The sequence below is a fragment of the Anabrus simplex genome, chromosome 6, assembly GCF_040414725.1.
Source record: "Anabrus simplex isolate iqAnaSimp1 chromosome 6, ASM4041472v1, whole genome shotgun sequence".
Classification (NCBI taxonomy): domain Eukaryota; kingdom Metazoa; phylum Arthropoda; class Insecta; order Orthoptera; family Tettigoniidae; genus Anabrus; species Anabrus simplex.
Genome location: NC_090270.1, coordinates 92,864,993 through 92,885,660, shown reverse-complemented (window position 1 = coordinate 92,885,660; position 20,668 = coordinate 92,864,993). Strand labels below are relative to the sequence as shown.

Genomic DNA, 20,668 nt, shown 5'->3' with positions numbered 1-20,668 from the left:
GAGCTGCTCGACTAAGTGGTATGTTCCGAGCTGTCCGCGGAGAGATGGCGTGGAATAACATCAGTAGACGAATAAGTTTGAGTAGTGTCTTTAAAAGTAGGAAAGATCACAATATGAAGATAAAGTTGGAATTCAAGGGGACAAATTGGGGCAAATATTTGTTTATAGGAAAGGGAGTTAGGGATTGGAATAACTTACCAAGGGAGATGTTCAATAAATTTCAAATTTCTTTGCAACCATTTAAGAAAGACTAGGGACAACAGATAGGGAATCTGCCACCTGGGCGACTGCCCAAAATGCAGATCTTGATTGATTGATTGATTGATTGATTGATTGATTGATTGATTGATTGATTGATTGATTGATTGATTGATTGATTGATTGATTGATTGATTGATCGCCTTCAACGTAGCCCAGTCTTCCTTGTGGCTGTTGACGTTAAAAATGAGAAAGACTGCTTCCCAGTCTAACAGGTGCTCAGTACGCCATGACATATTTCCCATGCACTCTTTAAAGGAGGAGTACCACAAGACGTTATTTAAAGCGTTAACGTTATCTACTTAGCACGTGAATATGATTTTGACCCTTAAAATGCTCGGTGAAGCTTGTCTGCAACACGGTCTTAAAAATAATGTGGGTGCCTCTGGAAGGAATTTTGCGAAGTAGTGCGTGCTTCCCATGTGCTCCAATGTGTCAAAATAATATACAGAGTGTTTCAAAACATGAGGGAAGTAATCGGGGTGTGTGGTACATTCCGAAACAACACAAGTCCCCATGAACATATGCCATATGGTCGATCGTGTACGGGTTACAGACTTTCCAACTTTGTACGGGAATTATTGTTAATAGCATTATCTGGCACATCCCACATCGAGTAGCTGTCGCGATTTGGCGTACCAGCAGGGATAGTGCATTATCATACAACAAGTCCTCAAAATATCCACCTAGTGTCTGAATGCACACCTGAACATGCCACCTCATTGATTGTCCGACACGTTCGAACACTCCAGGCATCGATGGTAAACCTTGTTCCACACGCTGCTGAAGTATTGTAATGTCCGTAACTGTATGCTTGACTTCAAACTTAATTCTAAATAAGACCTCTCGACTCATTCCAGCTGATAACTAGAATGGACCTAGCTCGTAAACGATCGACCGTACGGCATATGTCCATAGGGACTTATACTTGCCACATACTTGACATTGGTTACTCAGTGGTTAGCTGCACTGAGGATATACAGTGGTATTTACTTATGAAGTGAACATAACAAAATCGGAGTGGGTACGTGGAGTGCGGACCACAGACGGATAGAACCAAAAGGATAGATGGTCAGGACCGCAACAAAGTGGCCCGATTTAAGTATCATTGCTCGTTCAATAGCACTGACGCTGTAACCCCACCAGACGCCCGCGGCTTGGATGAAGTAGAGACAGACTACTGGAGTCCTGTGTGATCGACAGATGCTCAGTCGCATGAAGTCCATGGTCTACAGCACGTTCAAACAATTCCTCTGTGCGGTTGCGAATCCTGGCCAGCAACTGTCAAATGCAAACAAACACTCCACATTATGATGATATGCAGGCCTGACCCAACCGAACCGTGTCAAAAGCATAGAAATTCAGATAAGTTTGGGTGTCGAGTGGCGGCCCCGTGGTGTAGGAATAGCGTGCCTGCCTCTTATCCGGAGGCCCCGGGTTCGATTCCCGGCCAGGACAGGGATTTTTACCAGGACCTGAGGGCTGGTTCGAGGTCCACTCAGTCTACGTGATTAGAATTGAGGAGCTATCTGGCGGTGAGATAGCAACCCCGGTCTCGAAAGCCAAGAATAACGGCCGAGAGGAATCGTCGTGCTGATCACACGACACCTCGCAATCTGCAGCCCTTCGGGCTGAGCAGCGGTCGCTTGGTAGACCAAGTCCCTTCAAGGGCTGTAGTGCCATGGGGTTTGGTGGGGGTCTGGGCGTCGAGTTGGCCTCCGAGTCGTGATAGAACCCAGGACCCATTGGTCCAATGGCCAGCATGCTAAACATTTAGTCATGGAGTCGGAAAAATACATTTGGTCATAAGATTCAAAACAGTACCTCCATAAATATTTAATCAAAAGAAATGAAATGGCGTATGGCTTTTAGTGCTGGGAGTGTCCGAGGACATGTTCGGCTCGCCAGGTGCAGGTCTTTCGATTTGACTCCCGTAGGCGACCTGCGTGTCGTGATGAGGATGACATGATGAAGAAGATGACACATACACCCAGCCCCCATGTCAGCGAAATTAACCAATGGTGGTTAAAATTCTCGGCCCTGCCTGGAATCGAACCCGGGACCCTTCTGACCAAAGGCCAGCACGCTAACCATTTAGCCATGCAGCCGGACTCAATCAAAAGAAAAAGACTATCACTGTTTCATGCATTCGGTGGATCGTGTAAATGATAGGTCAAATTCTAACAGCATTGCTTTTGCAATATCAGCAGACAGGTTACAGCTAGGTCTGAAAGGCACAAATCATTCACAATGATCTCATTTACTCCCTGGATATCAATCTTCTGAAAGTATAGTCAAGTACATAAGAGGCTTCGTAATCACTTCACAGGCACTAAAATGATCATCAGACACAGCCCGAGTTAGCAAGTGAAAATAAATACTGTAACTCGCAAGCTATCAGACTGGATGAAACCAAAAGAATCCCTGACTCCTGGTCACACGATGAAATAACCTGGAAGTCGTTGAACAGATTATGAGCTGAAGTTGCAAGATCTTGAGAGAATATCCGTAACTTGCACTTCCCTACTGAATAAGTCTTCTGTGATTGTAGCGAACCGCATACAAGCAGACGTTTCTACACCTGATGCCCGTAACTATATAATGAAGGACCTTGTGTTAGCTGCGTGCAATGCTCATGAGGTGGCTACATTTTGGGCAGGAACTATGTAGTTCCGGCAATGGTCACATTGTTACATTACATTATTAATTTTCATTATTTTCATGTTATATTAGTGTAAACTGTGAAATTATTTGTGTTCATCTACTCTAGGCAATTAACTTTTGACGGTGCTGTCAAACTGTATTGTGTTATTTGTAAGAATTTCTTTTTGTGAATTTGTCTTAACGAAATAATTTCATGGTCTGTTACAGAGAAAACCCTAAAGATAAATTCTTCACCCTCGTCACAATAGATCTGGGTGTGATTGGCTATGGAAATGAGTTAGAGATCCGTGATAGGCTGCTGGATCGCATCAGGAACGTCGGCCAGCTCGGAGGTTTACAAGTGAAGGACGACCCCTTCACATTCGTCTCTTTCGCAGGTATGAGCTAGTTTTCATTTGCACTGATGAGACATCAAGGAGAAGTATCGCATCTACTCTGACTAGTCATTCCCTGTTTTGAATCCTAAAACAACAGACTCTACAGAACACTCACTGTAATTCTACTGTATATAATTTGTTTTAGTTCTTGACTTTTAAATCTTCCGACAGTTTTCTAATAAGGTGTGAGTGCACTATCATACACAGAATATTCTTCGAGGTAAATGCAAGAAACTTCCTGGTCTTTCGAACAGAAAATAGGTGTGTCCCAGTATGTCAAGTCGCTCGAAAACATTAGCGCATGTTCCTACCATTTAATAATTTATCAACTTAATTTTTAATATTATCAAAATATAGTTCACCTCCAATATAGATACAACCCCTGCGGATTCCAAGAATAATAATAATCTTCTTCTTTTTTTTCATCTTCTTCTTTGTCGTAGTTCGATTTCCAACTTCTGACCCTTCACGCAATTCCGTCAGCAAAACTCCGCCGAGTATTAATAGAAATATTTCTTTTTTCTTTCTTTTTCTACCGCTTTTCCCACACCTGTGGGGTCGCGGGTGCGAACTGTGTAGCACGTGTGTATTTGGCCCTGTTTTATGGCCGGATGCCCCTTCTGTCTCCAACCCTACATGAAGGGATGTAATCTCTATTGCGTATTTCTCTGGTGATTAGTAGTGTCATGTTTTGTCTGAATATGAAGAGAAAAGTGTTGGGACAAACACAAACACCCAGTCCCCTGGCCAGAAGAATTAATCAAAGGCGATGAAATGGCGTATGGCTTTTAGTGCCGGGAGTGTCAGAGGACAAGTTCGGCTCGCCAGGTGCATGTCTTTTGAACTGACACCCCAAGGCGACCTGCGCATCGTGATGGGGATGAAATAATAATGAAGACGACACATACACCCAGCCCCCGTGCCAGCGGAATTAACCAATTATGGTTAAAATTCCCGACTCTGCCGGGAATCGAAGCCGGGACCCCTGTGACCAAAGGCCAGCACGCTAACCATTTAGCCATGGAGCCGGACATCAAAGGTGATTAAAATCCCAGACCCGGCCGGGAATTGAACCCGGGACCCTCTGAACCGAAGGCCTCAACGCTGACCATTCAGCAAATAAGTCGGACTGAGTAGCCGATTAATATAAATATTAAGTATACATTAATAGAAATATTAATATTTCTTTCAAATGGCAGATCCGTTAAACTCTTTGTACAAGCCGACAGAAATTGACATCCAACCACCAAGGAGTTGTGCTGCATAAACGAAATTCAGGAGGCGTGTTTGCACATCTGAAAGGTGACGCCTATTCATATTTGTGCGCTAGTCGACGAAGAGTTGTGCTAGTAGCGCCACATTGATCTCGCAAGCAAAAATACGCGCTGAACTCTCGAACCCTGGTTAGAGAAGTGGAGAGTCAAAATTAACGTAGACAAGAGTAACTCTACGCTTTCAACCCCCACCCCCTCCTCAAATCCAGAGCCCCTGATGTTTTTGGCGAAGCTATCAAGTGGTCTTAGAAAACTAAATATTTAGGTGTCACCCCCAGACAGGAGACTAACTTTCGGAGATCACATATCATGTATTACAGCGCAAGGTAATGTGCGTCTGTTTAAATTATTACCGATGGGCTTGCTATAGAAAACAAACTCCTGCTCTACAAATCTACAATTAGACCAATACTTGAGTATTCCAGCACTATTTGGGGTACTGCAGCAAAGTCCCGCCGTTTAAAAGGTGCTGAGTGGTACAATTCAAATGACGAATTGCATGAGCAATATCAGTTCGATCCCATCCACCATACGATTCGTAGGACTACTACTAAATTTTATGACGCACTCACTGAGAGTAAAAATCCACTGGTCGGGAAAATAGGTGATTACGACACCGTAGGTCTTCGATATGGGAGACCTGAGGATATTTTTTTGTAAACCACCCTCTCAGGTGCAGGCCATATCCTAGCCAGTGCGATTCATTTGCAACAGTCCCCAAACTACCAACAGCAATGCAGTCCCTCAAGGCCCTAATTGGGTCGACTGACTAGAATTACTCACGTATACCGACAGCTCCCGGCACCGTTGAGAATTGTGGCTTGCGTTAGTCATAGTCCAGGGTTCACGTTGTGAGGTAGGCGAGAGTCAAACATGCCTTTAAGTAGACGAATTATCAGCAGGTTACTGAGTTTGAACGAGGCCGTGTAATATGGTTACGAGAAGCTGGATGCTCCTTTCGCTATGTTGCAGAAAGTCTTGGCAAGTATGTATCCACAGTGCGTGAAGTTATGAAGTTAGTAGACCCTTTATTGAAACTGAATATTTCAGTACCTTGTTATATCTGGAAGCTTAAGCCATTACGCATTCGGCGTTCCACATTTATTACCTCGATCAGTATCCTGTGTATGTTCCATGAACTTCATACCTCTTCTGCTTTTAGCGTAATTTGAACCTAGATAAGTGGATTCCTCTTAAATGAATGTGTCTGCATTTCCTCTCAGCCCAGTGAATATAGTGCACTTTGGAGTAGTTAAATATGCACTTATCCCACGTAACTGATTGTTAACCCTTGCATAAGAAAGTGATCTGTATTTTGTTATGTAATATTGTCTCATTGTTTCCATCATGCCTTAAACTTCAAAATAATTGCGGTTTTAAGCTCCAGAGTTTTATTTTAGACCACCCCTAACGTGAAGAACAGACGCCTTTCGTAGCCGCCCCTAATACCAGAACAGACGCTACACGCCGAAAATACCAGTGGCATTTCCTCCACTGATGGATCCACCACCCATCTAAAGGACTCCTCCGTCCATAGCCATTGGCGCCCTAGGTGTACCAGTTATTTTCCGCCGCCCGACACTCGACGTTGAGACGCTGGTTGTACGGTCTATTCCATTAACAGGCTGAACATGGCCAGAAAGAAGACGTTGGAATTACAATAGAGATGACCCCCCAATATAAGAGAGATCAGAAGAAGAGTTGACAGTCTATACTCATTCTCGAAGAGAAACCACAAACGGATCATCTCTGAAGACAAGAGAAAGGTGAGACGCGAAGGAGTGAAGAGGTTCTGGGAAGAAAAGAGAACAAAGGCCAAGAAGCCTTAAATGCTATGCGATCAATAGTGCCAAATTCGGGGGGGGGGGGGAATTCTCATTGCAGTTGCTTCCTGCCCTACTGGCATCTCATTGGAATTTTAATGTATTATTATTATTATTATTATTATTATTATTATTATTATTATTATTATTATTATTATTAGATCAGTGGTAGAGCGTAAGATTACGGTTTCCAAGATGGCGAGGCCAGAGGTAGTCGGAAATTTGAAGGACTGTAAAAAAATCTTATTCGGCACGCCTTGTAGTTCTACGTCGGCATGTCCTTCGTTTCATAGGATGCTGGGTTTTATACCTATTTGGAGCAATTTATCCGCGACTGGTTCATTCATGCGAATCGAACCGAGACCCTTAGCGAAGACGTTGACCGGTCAACGAACTGGCCGGACTAACTGGACAATGCAAAATCTTAGTGTAAAAGTGTTGAGTACTTTCCCAGCTCCAGAAACATGTGCATACTTCTTCTTCTTCTTTATATGTTGACGCTCCAGGGTCGGTTTCTTCCTCGGACTCAGCGAGGGATCCCACCTCTACCGCTTCAAAGTCAGTGTCCTGGAGCTTCAGACTCTGGGTCGTGGGATACAACTGAGGAGGATTACCAGTACCACGCCCAGGCGGCCTCCCTACTATGCTGAGTAGGGGCCTTGCGGGGGGGATGGGAAGATTGGAAGGGAGAGACAAGGAAGAGGGAAGGAAGCGACCGTGGCCTTAAGTTACGTAGCATCCCTGCATTTGCTTGGAGGAGAGGTTGGAAACCACGGAAAGTCACTTCCAGGATGGCCGAGGTGGGAATCGAACCCACCTCTACTCAGTTGACCTCACTAGGCTGAGTTGACCCCGTTCCAGCCCTCATACCACTTTTCAAATTTCGCGGCAGAGCCGGGAATCTAACCAGGCCTCTAGGGGTGGCAGCTAATCACACTAACCACTACACCACAGAGGCGGACATGTGCATACTTACCAAGTAAAATAAACTCGCGTCCTCGTCCTGGAGTGGTGCAGCTGCGTGTACCATTTCAACTACACACCAGCCCTTCTGCCATTCTTAAATCCCTGGCAGTACCGGGAATCGAACCTGGTCTACCGAGGGCGGCATCTAATAATACTAACCGTTACAGCACGATGGCGGGCATATATCAAGTAAAGCATGATGATAATAAACTGGTTTTAGTGGTAAATGTCTGGAAGAGGGGTCGTTACTTCTCTTGCTAGATTTGAGAACGTGACCACTCGTGGAATACGAACTCATATCACTGAGTTAATGGTTCAAATGGTTTCATACTGCTGAGTTCAGTTAGCGGGTCCGATCGTAGCCGAGTCCGCTGGAATTTAGAGATGCTCAAATACGCCATCCTCGTATAGATAAATTTACTGGTACATAAAAGAAGAATTTCTGCGGGACACAATTCCGGCACCTCACTGGCATCTCCGAAAAACGTAAATGTGGTTATGTGGACGTAAACCTGTTATTATTATTGTTATTATTATTGTTATTATTATTGTTATTATTATTGTTATTATTATTGTTATTATTATTATTATTATTATTATTATTATTATTATTATTATTGCTATTAATACGAACTCATGTCGACCATGCTGAGTGGCTCAGACGATAGAGCGCTGACTTTTTGAGCCCTAGTTGTCGGGTTGGATGTTATCTCAAATATACCAATCTCGTGTTGGCAGCTTTACCAGCATGTAAAGTAACTCTTGCGAGACAAAATTCCGGCACTTGAACGTCTCGTAAGGACCGTAGTTAGTGGGACCTGAAACCAGTTACGAACTGTTGGCGGCTGCTCCCCGCATAAGTATGTTAACCGAAACGAGCAGATTTGAGGATTCACAATTTCAGATGTTGAATACTTGTCTCTGAAGCTAGTACTCCGTAGAGATATGAATGGTGAGATTCAAGTAGTCAGTAGAGTGAGCTTTTGAATGGAGATCGTGAACTCCTGTTCTATCGGGTTATAGAGGAGATTAAATCATACAAATTCCAATAAGCCTCTCTGTTTTTGGCTTTGCAACTTGCTCCAAAACCTACGCTTTTAAAAATACTCAGTATGCTGTATTTAAATGTACGATCTGAAAAAATAACCCCACAACGTACAGGGTAGATGCCTTTGACGGAGACCTTTAAAAAGGGGGAATTGATTTTATTCCAGACATTAAAGTTTTTTAATATGCTGGATTGTATTGTAACTCAGCCTCTGACCAATACGTTGTTATACAAACCCCGGCAGAGCTGATTGAATAACATTCTTTTTGTAGCCTGATTATAGGGCACAAGTAGGGATGCACAAACAGAGTATGTTAGCTTGCAAGTGTATGGCGGGCTGAATGGCTCAGGTGGAAATGTGCTGAAAATCTGGATCCAAGATGCCGAGTTCGATCTCGGTACAATCTGGTGGTATTTGAAGGTGCAAAATAAAACACGCCTAACTTGCGTTGGTAGATTTACTGGCAACTAAAAGAGCCCCATCATGACATATGCGCCGTTTTGACAGTCTTCGAAAACCGGGAAAAAAGTTAGTCGGACGTACATATTATTATTTATTGTGTTCTGTTTACGCATTGGTTTTTTGTTTTTCAGTTTATATTTTATTTGTTTTTAATTAAGTTTTCTCTTTATGTTTTACTTTCATGGTCCGGATTTCTCTTTTCTTTGTTGAGCTTTGCTTTCTTTGTTCATATTATGTTCTCCAAATATGTTATTTAGCTGTCTTTGATTTTGTAATAGAACAGTGTATTTATTTTATATTATATGTATTATCCTGTAATTTACGTGGTTAAGTGTAAGAGAAGGCCGCGAGCCCTAACTTTGCCACTGCTAAAGTCAAAATAAATAATTAATAAATAAATCCAGGTCAAGTTGGTACAGACAGACATAAAACCACCTGAAAGAATGAGGATCATCAAATCTACTGGGCCGAGATTAAATCAGATAAATCACACTCGCAGGGTTTTCAGGATGATAAAAGGAGGACTAATCGATACATATGTTCGCTGCAACGAAAACACACCCATTCACTGCGTATGAAGGAATACAGTGATAAAAGTAAAAGCCAACTAATGTTATTACCGCGTGGTCTTAAGTGGCTCATTTGTGACGAAGAAGAAATAAATAAAAATTATTTTTATTATTATTATTATTATTATTATTATTATTGAGGACAGGGAAGTCATGACTATCAATGTTCGCATCCCACTTCGAAAATGGGTGAGCAGATAGCAGATACCGTTCAAAGCACCAAACAACGTCTAGTTCTCTAGCTAGATAATCTGTCCATGAAAGAGTGATGTTAGATTTTTCTTCGGGTGGTGTGAAAAAACATCCATTTTTGAACAGGAATATTGGCTGCAAGAGACAGAGAGAGAAGTTATATTTTCACAAAGCGGTCATCGTCAGAGTTAACAAAATGATCAAAGCAGACTTTTCACTTGCGTTCTATGAGCAGCGAATGAAGAAGAAATCAGTGAACTGACTGAAAAAGTTCACTCCATCTCCGTAATGATTCAATATGCATTCATCAAAACGGATTCCAAATATGATCGTCCTGAATGGTTTACTACCTCGAAGTAGAATTGGCTTTACTTTAGATGAAGTGAACTACTTTGATCATTGCTGTGACCTTTTTGTCTCATGGTGTAAATCTGGGCTAGTCAAGAATCTCACACCTGCGAAGAGCTTTCGCACGCGTATAGGTCACTGGCATCTGCTCAGTTTCCCCCATTCTTATTCTTAACTTCTCCCACTATGCCTGTATCGCTTTACGCAGGTAGGCTGTCGATGGAATAAGCCACTCCACATCTGATGATGATGATAATGACGATTGTTGTTTAAAGGGGCCTAACATCTAGGTCACCGGCCCCTTCACTCCACATCTCGCTTCTCATTACTCGATATGAGAAACTGTGGTATCTCAACACATAACCACACAGTGATGGTGCAGTTTATCTTTCTCTGCTTATTATTAACACCTTTGCGTCCAGAACTCTTCGGATAAGGAGATATCGAATAAAACAAGAAATACATTTAAACCTCTTAAACGGACTCTCTGTTAAGCAGAAACTTGCCTTTAACGGAAAATTATTCCAGTTCCTTGACTTAGGCGTAAAATGTAATGCGAATCACTCTGGACTGAGCGGAACTGTCAAACGCGGAGAGGAGTACGAAGACGAACAGCACGACTTTAGTGGAATATTTTGAGCTGTCAGTGAAGGGATGACATTAGTAGACGAATAAGTTTAAGTAGATTTTTTAAAAGTAGGAAAGATAATGAAGATAAAGTTGGAATTCAAGAGGACAAATTGGGCCGCGTTGAGTGGTTCAGACGGCTGAACCGCTGGCCTTCTGACCCAAACTTGGAAGGTTTGATCCTGGCTCAGTCCGGTGTTATTTGAAGGTGTTCATATAAATCAGCCTCGTGTCGGTAGATTTACTGGCACGTAAAAGAACTCGTGCCGGACAAAATTCCGGCACCTCGGCGTCTCCGAAAACCGTCAAAAGTAGTTAGCGGGACGTAAAAACAATAGTTCTTTTTTTTTTTTGCTAGTTGCTTTACGTCGCACCGACACAGATAGGTCTTATGGTGACGATGGGACAGGGAAGGACTAGGACTGGGAAGGAAGCGGCCGTGGCCTTAATTAAGGTACAGGCCCAGCATTTGCCTGGTGTGAAAATGGGAAACCACGGAAAACCATTTTCAGGGCTGCCGACAGTGGGGTTCGAACCTACTATCTCCCGAATACTGGATACTGGCCGCACTTAAGCGACTGCGGCTATCGAGCTTGGTAACAATAAAATTATTATTATTATTATTATTATTATTATTATTATTATTATTATTATTATTATTATTATTATTATTAAGACAAACCAGTGAAAATACTCGTTTATAGGACGAGGAATTGCAGACTGGAATAATTCACCACGGGAGATGTCTGAAAAACTTCCAACTTCTTTGATATAGTTTGAAAATAGAATAGGTAAATAATCGATAGGGAAACTGCCACGCGGGCGACAGCCCTAATTGCAGACGTGTGGTGATTGATAATAAACATTTAGATTTGTTCTTTTCAGAAGTAAAGGACAACTGCAACTCCCGGTCCTTTGTAAAGGATATTAGTGTCTCTACTTCTTCCCCGTTTTTATTCGTTTTGCATATTACCATAGGACTAGAGGAGTCGCCATCAGCCAAATAACATGCTGATTCACGCTGGTTGGCTGGTCCCCACCACCTAATGTCTGTCGCACAGCTAAGGGAACGTTTCGTATGTGTAAACTACTGTGCCGTACTGTCTTCACACTTCTGAGATCTCACGTAAATTAAACGTCTACTTTAATCATTTTGTGAACTATAATGCTGCAATGTGTCCGGTATGCTACTCACTTCGCGCCTAGTTCTCCCCTGTGCTGACATGCTTATGTTTATCGGCTTGGCTGGCCCTTTTATTAAATGTAACTTTTATCTCCTACACACAACCTTCTTATTCATAGGCAGATGCCTTTCACATCATCGAAGTTAAACTTTCTTTCATTCTCCTGTACACAAAGTTCTCTACTGGCAGAAAATAATAAGCATGCGAACTAGAGTTGTGGGGTGTTTTCAGTGACAACATTATTATGCTCCCCTGACATGGAAGTGGGATACGGATTATGACATCAAAGTCTAGTCAGTTTCAATTACAACAACTACTAGAATAGTACGACCATTGCTTCTGTCCAGGAACAATTACCATAAATTTAATGCTAGTGGATGGTTCAACATCGAATCCATTCAGACCTGAAGAAATAAGTTGAGATTGAACACTTTGAAAATTTGCATTCGAATCGCCTTATATGGAGAGATATCTATGATTTTAATGCATACAGAAAACTATCTTGAAGATTTAGAAAATAATGAAGAAAGAGGTAGATCCTTTTGACAAAAATTTTATGTTTGAGGATTTCAAAGTAGAAGTGTAATTGCCAATGAGGGCTTTTAGAATAGCAGACGGTAGGAGTGTTTATTATTTCCTTTGAGATTATCAGATTTATAAGACAAAATTTAGTAGTAACATTTGTATAAGTATGTATGAAATGTATGTTGCATGACCCAGTTTTTGTATGTCTTATGTTTATGCATTGTAGAAAATTGTTGATAATAATTTATTTTTCTTTCTCTCCCTCTCCCCCTCTTTATTTTACCTTTTCTTTAATTTATCCGACACCTTGCACCTTAATGGCACAATTGACTCCTTGCACTTTGGTGGACTCCGCACTTTGCACAATGCACGACAAACCTTGCACATTGGATCGATGTTTCTACTGGGTTTTTTAAAATGATGTACTCTCTATCCCTTTTATACTTGTGGACGTACTGTGACGATACTGACCGTAATAATAATGTTCTACATTGTTTCATAAATTTCTTCCTTTTCCTATTTTTAATTCGTCATTTGCTTTATGTAAACTGCATTGCATTAATTTCCTCTGACTACAAATGGTAAACAACTGTTTCTACGACTTGGATCACATTTAACGTACAACGACCTATCATCTGTGCCTTCATCCCACCCACATTCTCCTCCTTTCCTGATCTCCTTTCGACATGATAATAGGATCCCGCGCTGAACAATCAACCTGCGACCCTTACGAGTTGCAATGTCGCAGCGGCGAGTGTGTCCCACAAAGTTACCGTTGTGATTCTATTCGCCAGTGTAAGGATGGATCCGACGAAATTGGGTGCCGTAAGTAGTGCTTAGTATAGTGTTCTCTATTGTCTTCTTTATGTAACTACTGTATCTGGTGTTAATTCCGTCAAAACAACTTGTTGTAGCCTAACTATGATGCAGTACGTATATTCCATTTTGTTACATTATGAACCCTGTTCATATCTTAACGCCGGCCCCATGGTGTACCGGTAGCGTGCCTGCCTGTTACCCGGAGGCCTCGGACCAAGGATTTTTACCTGGATCTGAAGGCTGGTTCGAGGTCCACTCAGGCTACGTGATTATAATTGAGGAGCTATCTGACGGTGAGATAGGGGCCCCGGTTTAGGGAACCAAGAATAACGGCCGAGAGGATTCGTCGTGCTGACCACACGACACTGGATAATCTTCAGGCCTTTGCGGTGAGCAGCGGTCGCTTGGTAGGCCATGGCCCTTCGCGGTTGTTGTGCCATGGGGTTTGTTTTGTTTCATATCTTAATTGAATAGTTCAGTGTAAGGTGTGTATGAAAGGACCTACATTGAACCGTTTTAAAGGATTGTCCCTGCTCTTCTCTTTGATTTCATTTTGTGCAATGGCTCCATGAGATGGATGGGGCAGTACTTTTTAGTAAAGGTGAAACTATTTATATTTCAGGCGTTTTGGCTCACCAATCTGGTCTGGTGGTAAAAAATGAAAGTGGAGTATTTCCATATGGAGTACACCTAAAAAAATAGATTTTTACTCTGTATTCAGTTTGATATCATAGGCTATATTCATAAGCCCGTCATGAGATTTAAAGATTCTGGCCAAAATAAATGATTACCTTGGTAAACTATTGTGAGCAGTGTTCATTAGCTAAATTAGATTGGACAAAATAAGTTACTTCAAGAGGTTCTGACGAAATTAAAAGAAACTGTATCTGGCTATATTTTTCAACTGGGATTTTGAAGGAAAATGGGTGTATATATTAGTTGTGCAATATTTAAATGCTTAAAAGAACAGTATTGCTTCCTGTCAATTCGACCATGTGGTTTGTACTATTGAAGTTTATGCACGAACGTTTTCATGATTTACAGTGCGGTGTTGTACAACATTTGTAGACAACCATCTACCAACTTACTGTGATCTTGTATGTAAGTGCTTTACTAACCTTCTTTTCATTTCTTTCTATAGAGTGACGACTGTCATTGAGAATAATCATTTGCCTGACAATATGGTTGTTTTCTTATCGAATAAAATAACCATATTTTCATGGGAATTTTAATCTAAAAATGGAAAGATATTGCCAGAGAACAGTCCAATAAAGATTAATTTGTTGCTTGTGAATAATATTTTGTGTTTCAGTGATGTGTGTGATTGTACATATATTTGTTTGTAAATATATTTGTGAAATATTTTATTGTAAATAACTCGGTGTGTTAACTAATTGTACAGTTAACAATACGTTTTATTTAACAGCGAGCGTTTGTTAAATACCAATTCTCTTCCAGGGATAATGTAAATTACATGATGTGCTGTACATATGCTACATAGCGACTAATATAGTTCTATGGCTGCCCTGTAATTTCGAATCAATGACATTAGTGAAAGTAGAGATCAGACCTCTGAATTCAAACCCAGAACAGAATACTTAATTTATTGTGCATTCTGTTATCTTGTGTTGATACTGTGCCATGACTTCGTGCTTGATTTCAGAAATGGCATTCTTCTCACTAAGCTTTTGTACTGAAAAATTATTATTTACCTTCCTGTACTAATCGTCGACGATCGACGTGTTAGTCTGTATTACTCTGCGTGTTTTCTACTATCTACTGGAGTCTGATCCACTCCCAATTTGTCCCAACACACACAGGCCAATATTCTTGAAGGCGATACCAATGTTCACTCGAAGAAAACACATTCATAAGCATACGTATTCTATTCCAAGTCGTTTTCATGTTAGAAGTTTAGAATGTGAAAATAACAAAGAAACACTACATTTTAAAAAGGACAAGATTTTACAGTTAGCTTCAATGCATTTTACTACTGTTATGATAATGCATTTAAAACAATCAACAACAATGGATAAACAAAGAGAGTAAGGTATTCCACTGCTATTCATATTTTTCAGCTTCACTATAACAGGAGTCAACTCCACAAGTGAAAGGAAATGCCTGTATTAAGTGCGAAGTTCAAGATACTTATTTTACATCCGAGTAACCGACACTTTGACTGGGATGAGCTGAGCGGCTCTATTATACAGTGCTGCCTTTCGGAGATCAAATTGGTGGATTCGATCCTTGCTCAGTCGGATGTTATTTGAAGATGCTCAAATGCACCATCCTCGTGTCGGTGGATTTACCAGCACGTAAAAGAACTCCTGCGGGACAAATTTCTGGTACCATAAGATTTGTTAGTGGAGCGTAAAAATCAATAAAATCTCCTTTGAATGTTATCCATATGATAATGAACATTTTTGTTTGGAAATATCTATACGTCGTGCTCGGCACTTTCTATTTCCTACAGATTACTTTCATTTACTTCACTTCTATAAATTCAGTTCTATTTTTGATCTGTTTGAACTAAAATAAATATATTTTTCAAGAGTACGTGTCTTTTGAAATTAAAGGGTTGGCTAGATTGCTTTTAAGCTTTGCCTTTCTCTGATGTCTGTTCAAGGAAAAGAGAGAAATGGACTTTAAACTATGAACACTGGTATATTATGACTAAATAATAATAATAATAATAATAATAATAATAATCGTATGGCCTCAGCTACCGTTTGCAGACATTTCGATTTGACGCCATCTGGCTGTCTGCTCGTCAATTTCGACGTTCCGGCTTACTCTGTCTGCCATCTAGCGGACCTAGAGTAAACCGGATCTCTCTTGGGCGTCTATGACTAAAGATACATTATTAAAAATAGTGATTACCTGCCCATGTGATGACCTATTGAGAACTTTCGCAAATGTGTGTGTCAGATTGAGAAATAAGGAAACCTATATACTGTATAGTGCTGTTTAGTTCATCTTAAGTTATAGTGTTTCTATGCATTATCTGAACTGTCAAGACAGTATTTTGTCTTAGAGTCGCAGTAATGAATAAGAATAACAATAATACGCACGAAGTCATGAATATTGTTGATATTTCACAAGCCTTCAGATTCCAGTATCTCTACCAAATATTACAGATATTTCACAGGCCTTCAGATTTCAGTACCTCTACCAAATATTTCAGATCCTATCCTAAGATGTACATCACATTTCAATTAATTTTTTATTATTTGAATTTCCTCACAACTATTCCTTGTGTAGTATTATTTGGATTTTAGGGATATCTCGAGTTTATCGTTTGGTTTATGTTAGTATAAGCCGAATAATCTGTTGGAAGAAAGGTGTATTTTTACTTGAAAATTGAATTCGTAATAAACATGACATTTTCATTTCCCTGTGATAGTCTTCTAAGATTCTGCTTTTGAGTCCAGGGCAGCCATATTTAGATCCGCTGAATGCCGCGCACTACGATTTTATTTGTCGAAATACTTGTTGTGGCTTACATCCCGACAAATCATGAAATGCTGAGGAATTGCATTTCACACCAAATGTACCTTGAAAATTCCTAACTTCTATAATAATTCCCAGTATGTGCTAAGTGTTACCTTATCCTTAACTCCTGCAACACACATAACGATCTTAAACAAACAATAACATGGTCAGCATGTACTAACTGCCTCTTATGCCATCTTCATTCTCACAAATTTTACTCACTCTCGTTTGAAGCTGGTTCACTAACAGATTTTTCTGTGTGTAATTTTCGAACAGCTTAACATAGTAGCTTTATACTCCGAAAATACTCGTCTGCTTAAAGCTTGATACTTCTTAATTATTTATTACGGAGCTTGGTAGTTCCTACCCAAGTCCGTTTTAATAACTCCTGTTATCTTCGTCATCTAAGTACAACTAGTACTGTGCATACGGGTAAATTTTAGTTTGTAATTTTAATTTTGGCAGCCCCATTATTCTTAAGTAATGTTAGATTCGATTTTGTATAACTGGATAGAAAGAAGATCTACACGCATCATCACAGTACTAGTCAACTAGTTTGATTGTGACGTTAGATTTTCACGCGGTTAGTGGTTGACTCTGTGAAACGAGTTAACAGATAGGAGTGATAGCATGTTAGGCGGTGCTGTTACATCCAGTGGGATATCAGTAACTAGCGTATCGCTTTATAAAATAAACAGCACAAATTCGACATCGTGTTCTAAATTTTATCACTGTCGCCTTCCATATGGGTTCTATTTCGCAACTACAATTTAAGACAGTTCTGGGGGTTGAACTTAGTCTCGGATAACATAGTTGATAGGGAAGTGGGCTAAAATTATTCTCATGGCTTTTCATAAACTCCGAGATTTCATGTTTTAACTTCATGCGAATACTGAAATTACCAACCATTTAGGGCCATGGTCACTTCTTACCAACCCTAGCTCCAGTTAATCAAAAACATGCAGGCTAGTTCAAACATCAAGACAAATTAAGCTGTTGACCATTGGGCACGAAGCCCCTTACACTAAACAACAGCGAAGTTGAGACAGTGCAATTACAGTGTCACATTTTTGGAATGAGGCGAATAGTCCAGCTTGGCGTACAGGACTTCATGGGTAGTTCAGACCAGGTCTGATTGAAGAATAAAATGTGGAAGAGAATAAGACTGTATGTTGAATAGAAACAACTATGTCTTGAATTGGCTTTATCAAAAAGTATAGTCATTTATAGTTACAAATTTTCATTTACACAAATTTTACATCCATTTTGACTGTGATTTCGATTATGTGCTACTGTAGGTGTGTGTCGATTAGTAAGATAAAAAGCATAGTGACCATGGTATCGCGTATCAACTCATCTTGTCTTTGTGGAACTGATCATAATTATCTAAAGGACTTGTTTCAGTGAGGTTCTGCTCAGTTTTCTCCACGATTGTGATATTTAAATTGTCTCCGAAAACCGTCAAAAGTAGTTGATAGGACGTAAAATTCAATAACATAATTGTTTACTATTATTTAAATTTTCCGATAACGTTGGGACTTCGCGATAATTTCGCCCCCTTAGTTGTAGATAACCCGTGAAACGTCATCCTGCAATTCTTAACTTAGATGACTGGCAAAACATGTCTCTCGTATTCATACTTGTAGGTGACCCGCGTAACAACTTACTCATAATTGACTAACTTATCGCTAATTCCTCGCAAGTAACACATATTTCCCTAGAATAATCTCGAAATAACCACTTACCACGCTTTTACTTTGTTAAGTGCAACAGATATTCTCCCTTTTAAATACCTATAAAAATTAATATAACTAACAAAAAGCATGTAGTCCGTACTTGGAGAATATCGTCATCGTTATATTTTTGTTCTTTTATTTTATATTTAAAACTTTTTTCAGTACAGTGAGCATTTTATACATTTCCGTGGTAACACAATCAAGTACATTTAAAAAAAATCAAGTTCTGTATGAGTGGCTGACAAGAATCAGCACCGGGGAAACGATTTTCACGTTAAATGCATGTATACATTCGCAACTGATTTCTAATTTTAATCATAACTAGCATTTTAATATAAAGAATCGTACTCTGAATCTATAGATGGTTAGCACAAACCTTATACGAATCTTTTTCCCTAACACCGTGTTGAGTTTTGTGAGAGAAACGAGCCGTATTCGTAATGGTTCCCTTCATCCCGAATGGGCAATATGTCTGGGAAGTAAAATCTTACACCTGAAGTTGTTATTGTGTTACCATTGATAATTTTCCAGTATACCGTATGTCGTAAATTATATTCACCACTTATAAATGCTGTATTCTCCAAGTATGTAACGAAGACACTCTTCGTAAGTTTATGGCTAACATGCGTGACATTAAAACTAAAAATAACCTTTTATTCACCATAATTTTACTGACGTTCCTGTACGATAACACACACTGCACGTGGGCTTTGTTTTATGTTTCGTTAATGTTTTTTAAATTACTAACCTCAATAAAAATTAAATACCAATCATGTCGAAAAGTTCATATCTTCATTATTTATCTGTTTCACGGGAATGTGACAAAATTAACTTTTGCATAGATTAAACTAAAATAGGAGAGATATTTTTCAACTAGATATCCACTGCAAACATTTCATTATTTATAGGATACCGGTATGTAATTCAGGAGATAAATATAATAGTAATATCGAAGAGGATACGCCATTTTAATCATCTTAAATACCGTTATTTACACTTCAGGTATTTATTTTGTGTGAAAGCAGAATAGTATTTATCTTGTCACAAATTTTAATGATTTTGCCATTTATATAAATGATCATACATGGTTATAATCGCAGTCGCTTTCGCGCAAGGGACTTAATACCGATGCTGGCATTTTCGTGGAAAGAGACATATGAAATGTTTGAATCTTTTTCTCACATCCATGATTGGTACAAAAATTGCTAATATATATTTTTTTACTACAGAGATATTGCACTTCTTGTAATATTTTTCTCAAAATGTCGTAAGTTTATCCACTTCGTAAAATATTTGAGTATCCAGTCACAATTCCGCATTCTTCGCTAAACTTGGTTCAAGCTATTCATTGTATTTCGAGCCGTAACATAATGGATGCCGACTTCCGTTGACAACTCAAAGTGAAGTTTTTGAGACTGAAATTAACAACTCTCTTTCGTCAGGTTACTGAAATTATTCAGAATGAGAAAAGGTTGAATCAATTTTGTGTCCAACTAATATTTTCTGACACATAAACGCACGAAATTTGTTTTGTTTATTCATCGTCTGCATGTTTACTAAAATGGAATAAATACATTGCTTCTTTTTTGGCATGCATGGAATGCAACGAGAAGTTTTGTCTTATCTACTATACGTCTTACAAAGAGAATGAATGCTACATGTTTGTATTTTTATAAAAAATGGAATTCTAGATTTCATAACGGGGGGGATATCCGCCTCCATGGTTAAATGGTTAGCATGCTGGCCTTTGGTCACAGGGATCCCGGGTTCGATTCCCGCAGGGTCGCGAATTTTAACCATAATTGGTTAATTCCGCTAGCACGGGGGCTGGGTGTAGGTGTCGTGTTCATCCTCATCACGACGCGCAGGTCGCGTACGGGCGTCAAATCAAAAGACCTGCACCTGGCAAGCCGAACTTCTCTTCGGACACTCCCGGCAAAAAAAAAAAATTCAACGGCGGAAATTAACAGTGATCTGTGAGTTTGATTCCGAAGAGAGGATTAAATTCACATAAAAATTATAGTGACACAAACATACACGAAAGGGTTATTTTGTAGTTATAAAATACTATCGACAATAATTTGCATTGTTTGACCTGAAATACAATGTGTAATTAATGTATATAGGAAGACGGGGTTGCGGGGTTTCCCATACGAAAGCATAAACAAGTCAGAAGATAATTTTCCTACTTATTTATCTCGGAACTGTGACACGAGCTTCCACAACTTGTTTGTTCTTCAGTATGTACTCTTACTGCCAGATGGCGTAAACGTACCCTCGTCAGTGTAACTGAACCTAGCCTA

At 39.8% G+C, this 20,668-nt stretch overlaps 1 protein-coding gene across 9 annotated transcripts in view; it reads left to right on the top strand.

Moving 5' to 3' along the window:
• Positions 1-20,668, top strand: part of trol (terribly reduced optic lobes) — a 918,151-nt gene that overhangs the window by 14,312 nt on the left and 883,171 nt on the right. For all 9 annotated transcript variants that reach the window (XM_067149795.2, XM_067149796.2, XM_067149794.2 and 6 more), the window contains exons 3-4: positions 3,130-3,299; positions 13,015-13,143. In XM_067149795.2, the coding sequence (XP_067005896.2) occupies positions 3,130-3,299; positions 13,015-13,143 (299 nt within the window). The remainder of the gene's footprint in view (positions 1-3,129; positions 3,300-13,014; positions 13,144-20,668) is intronic.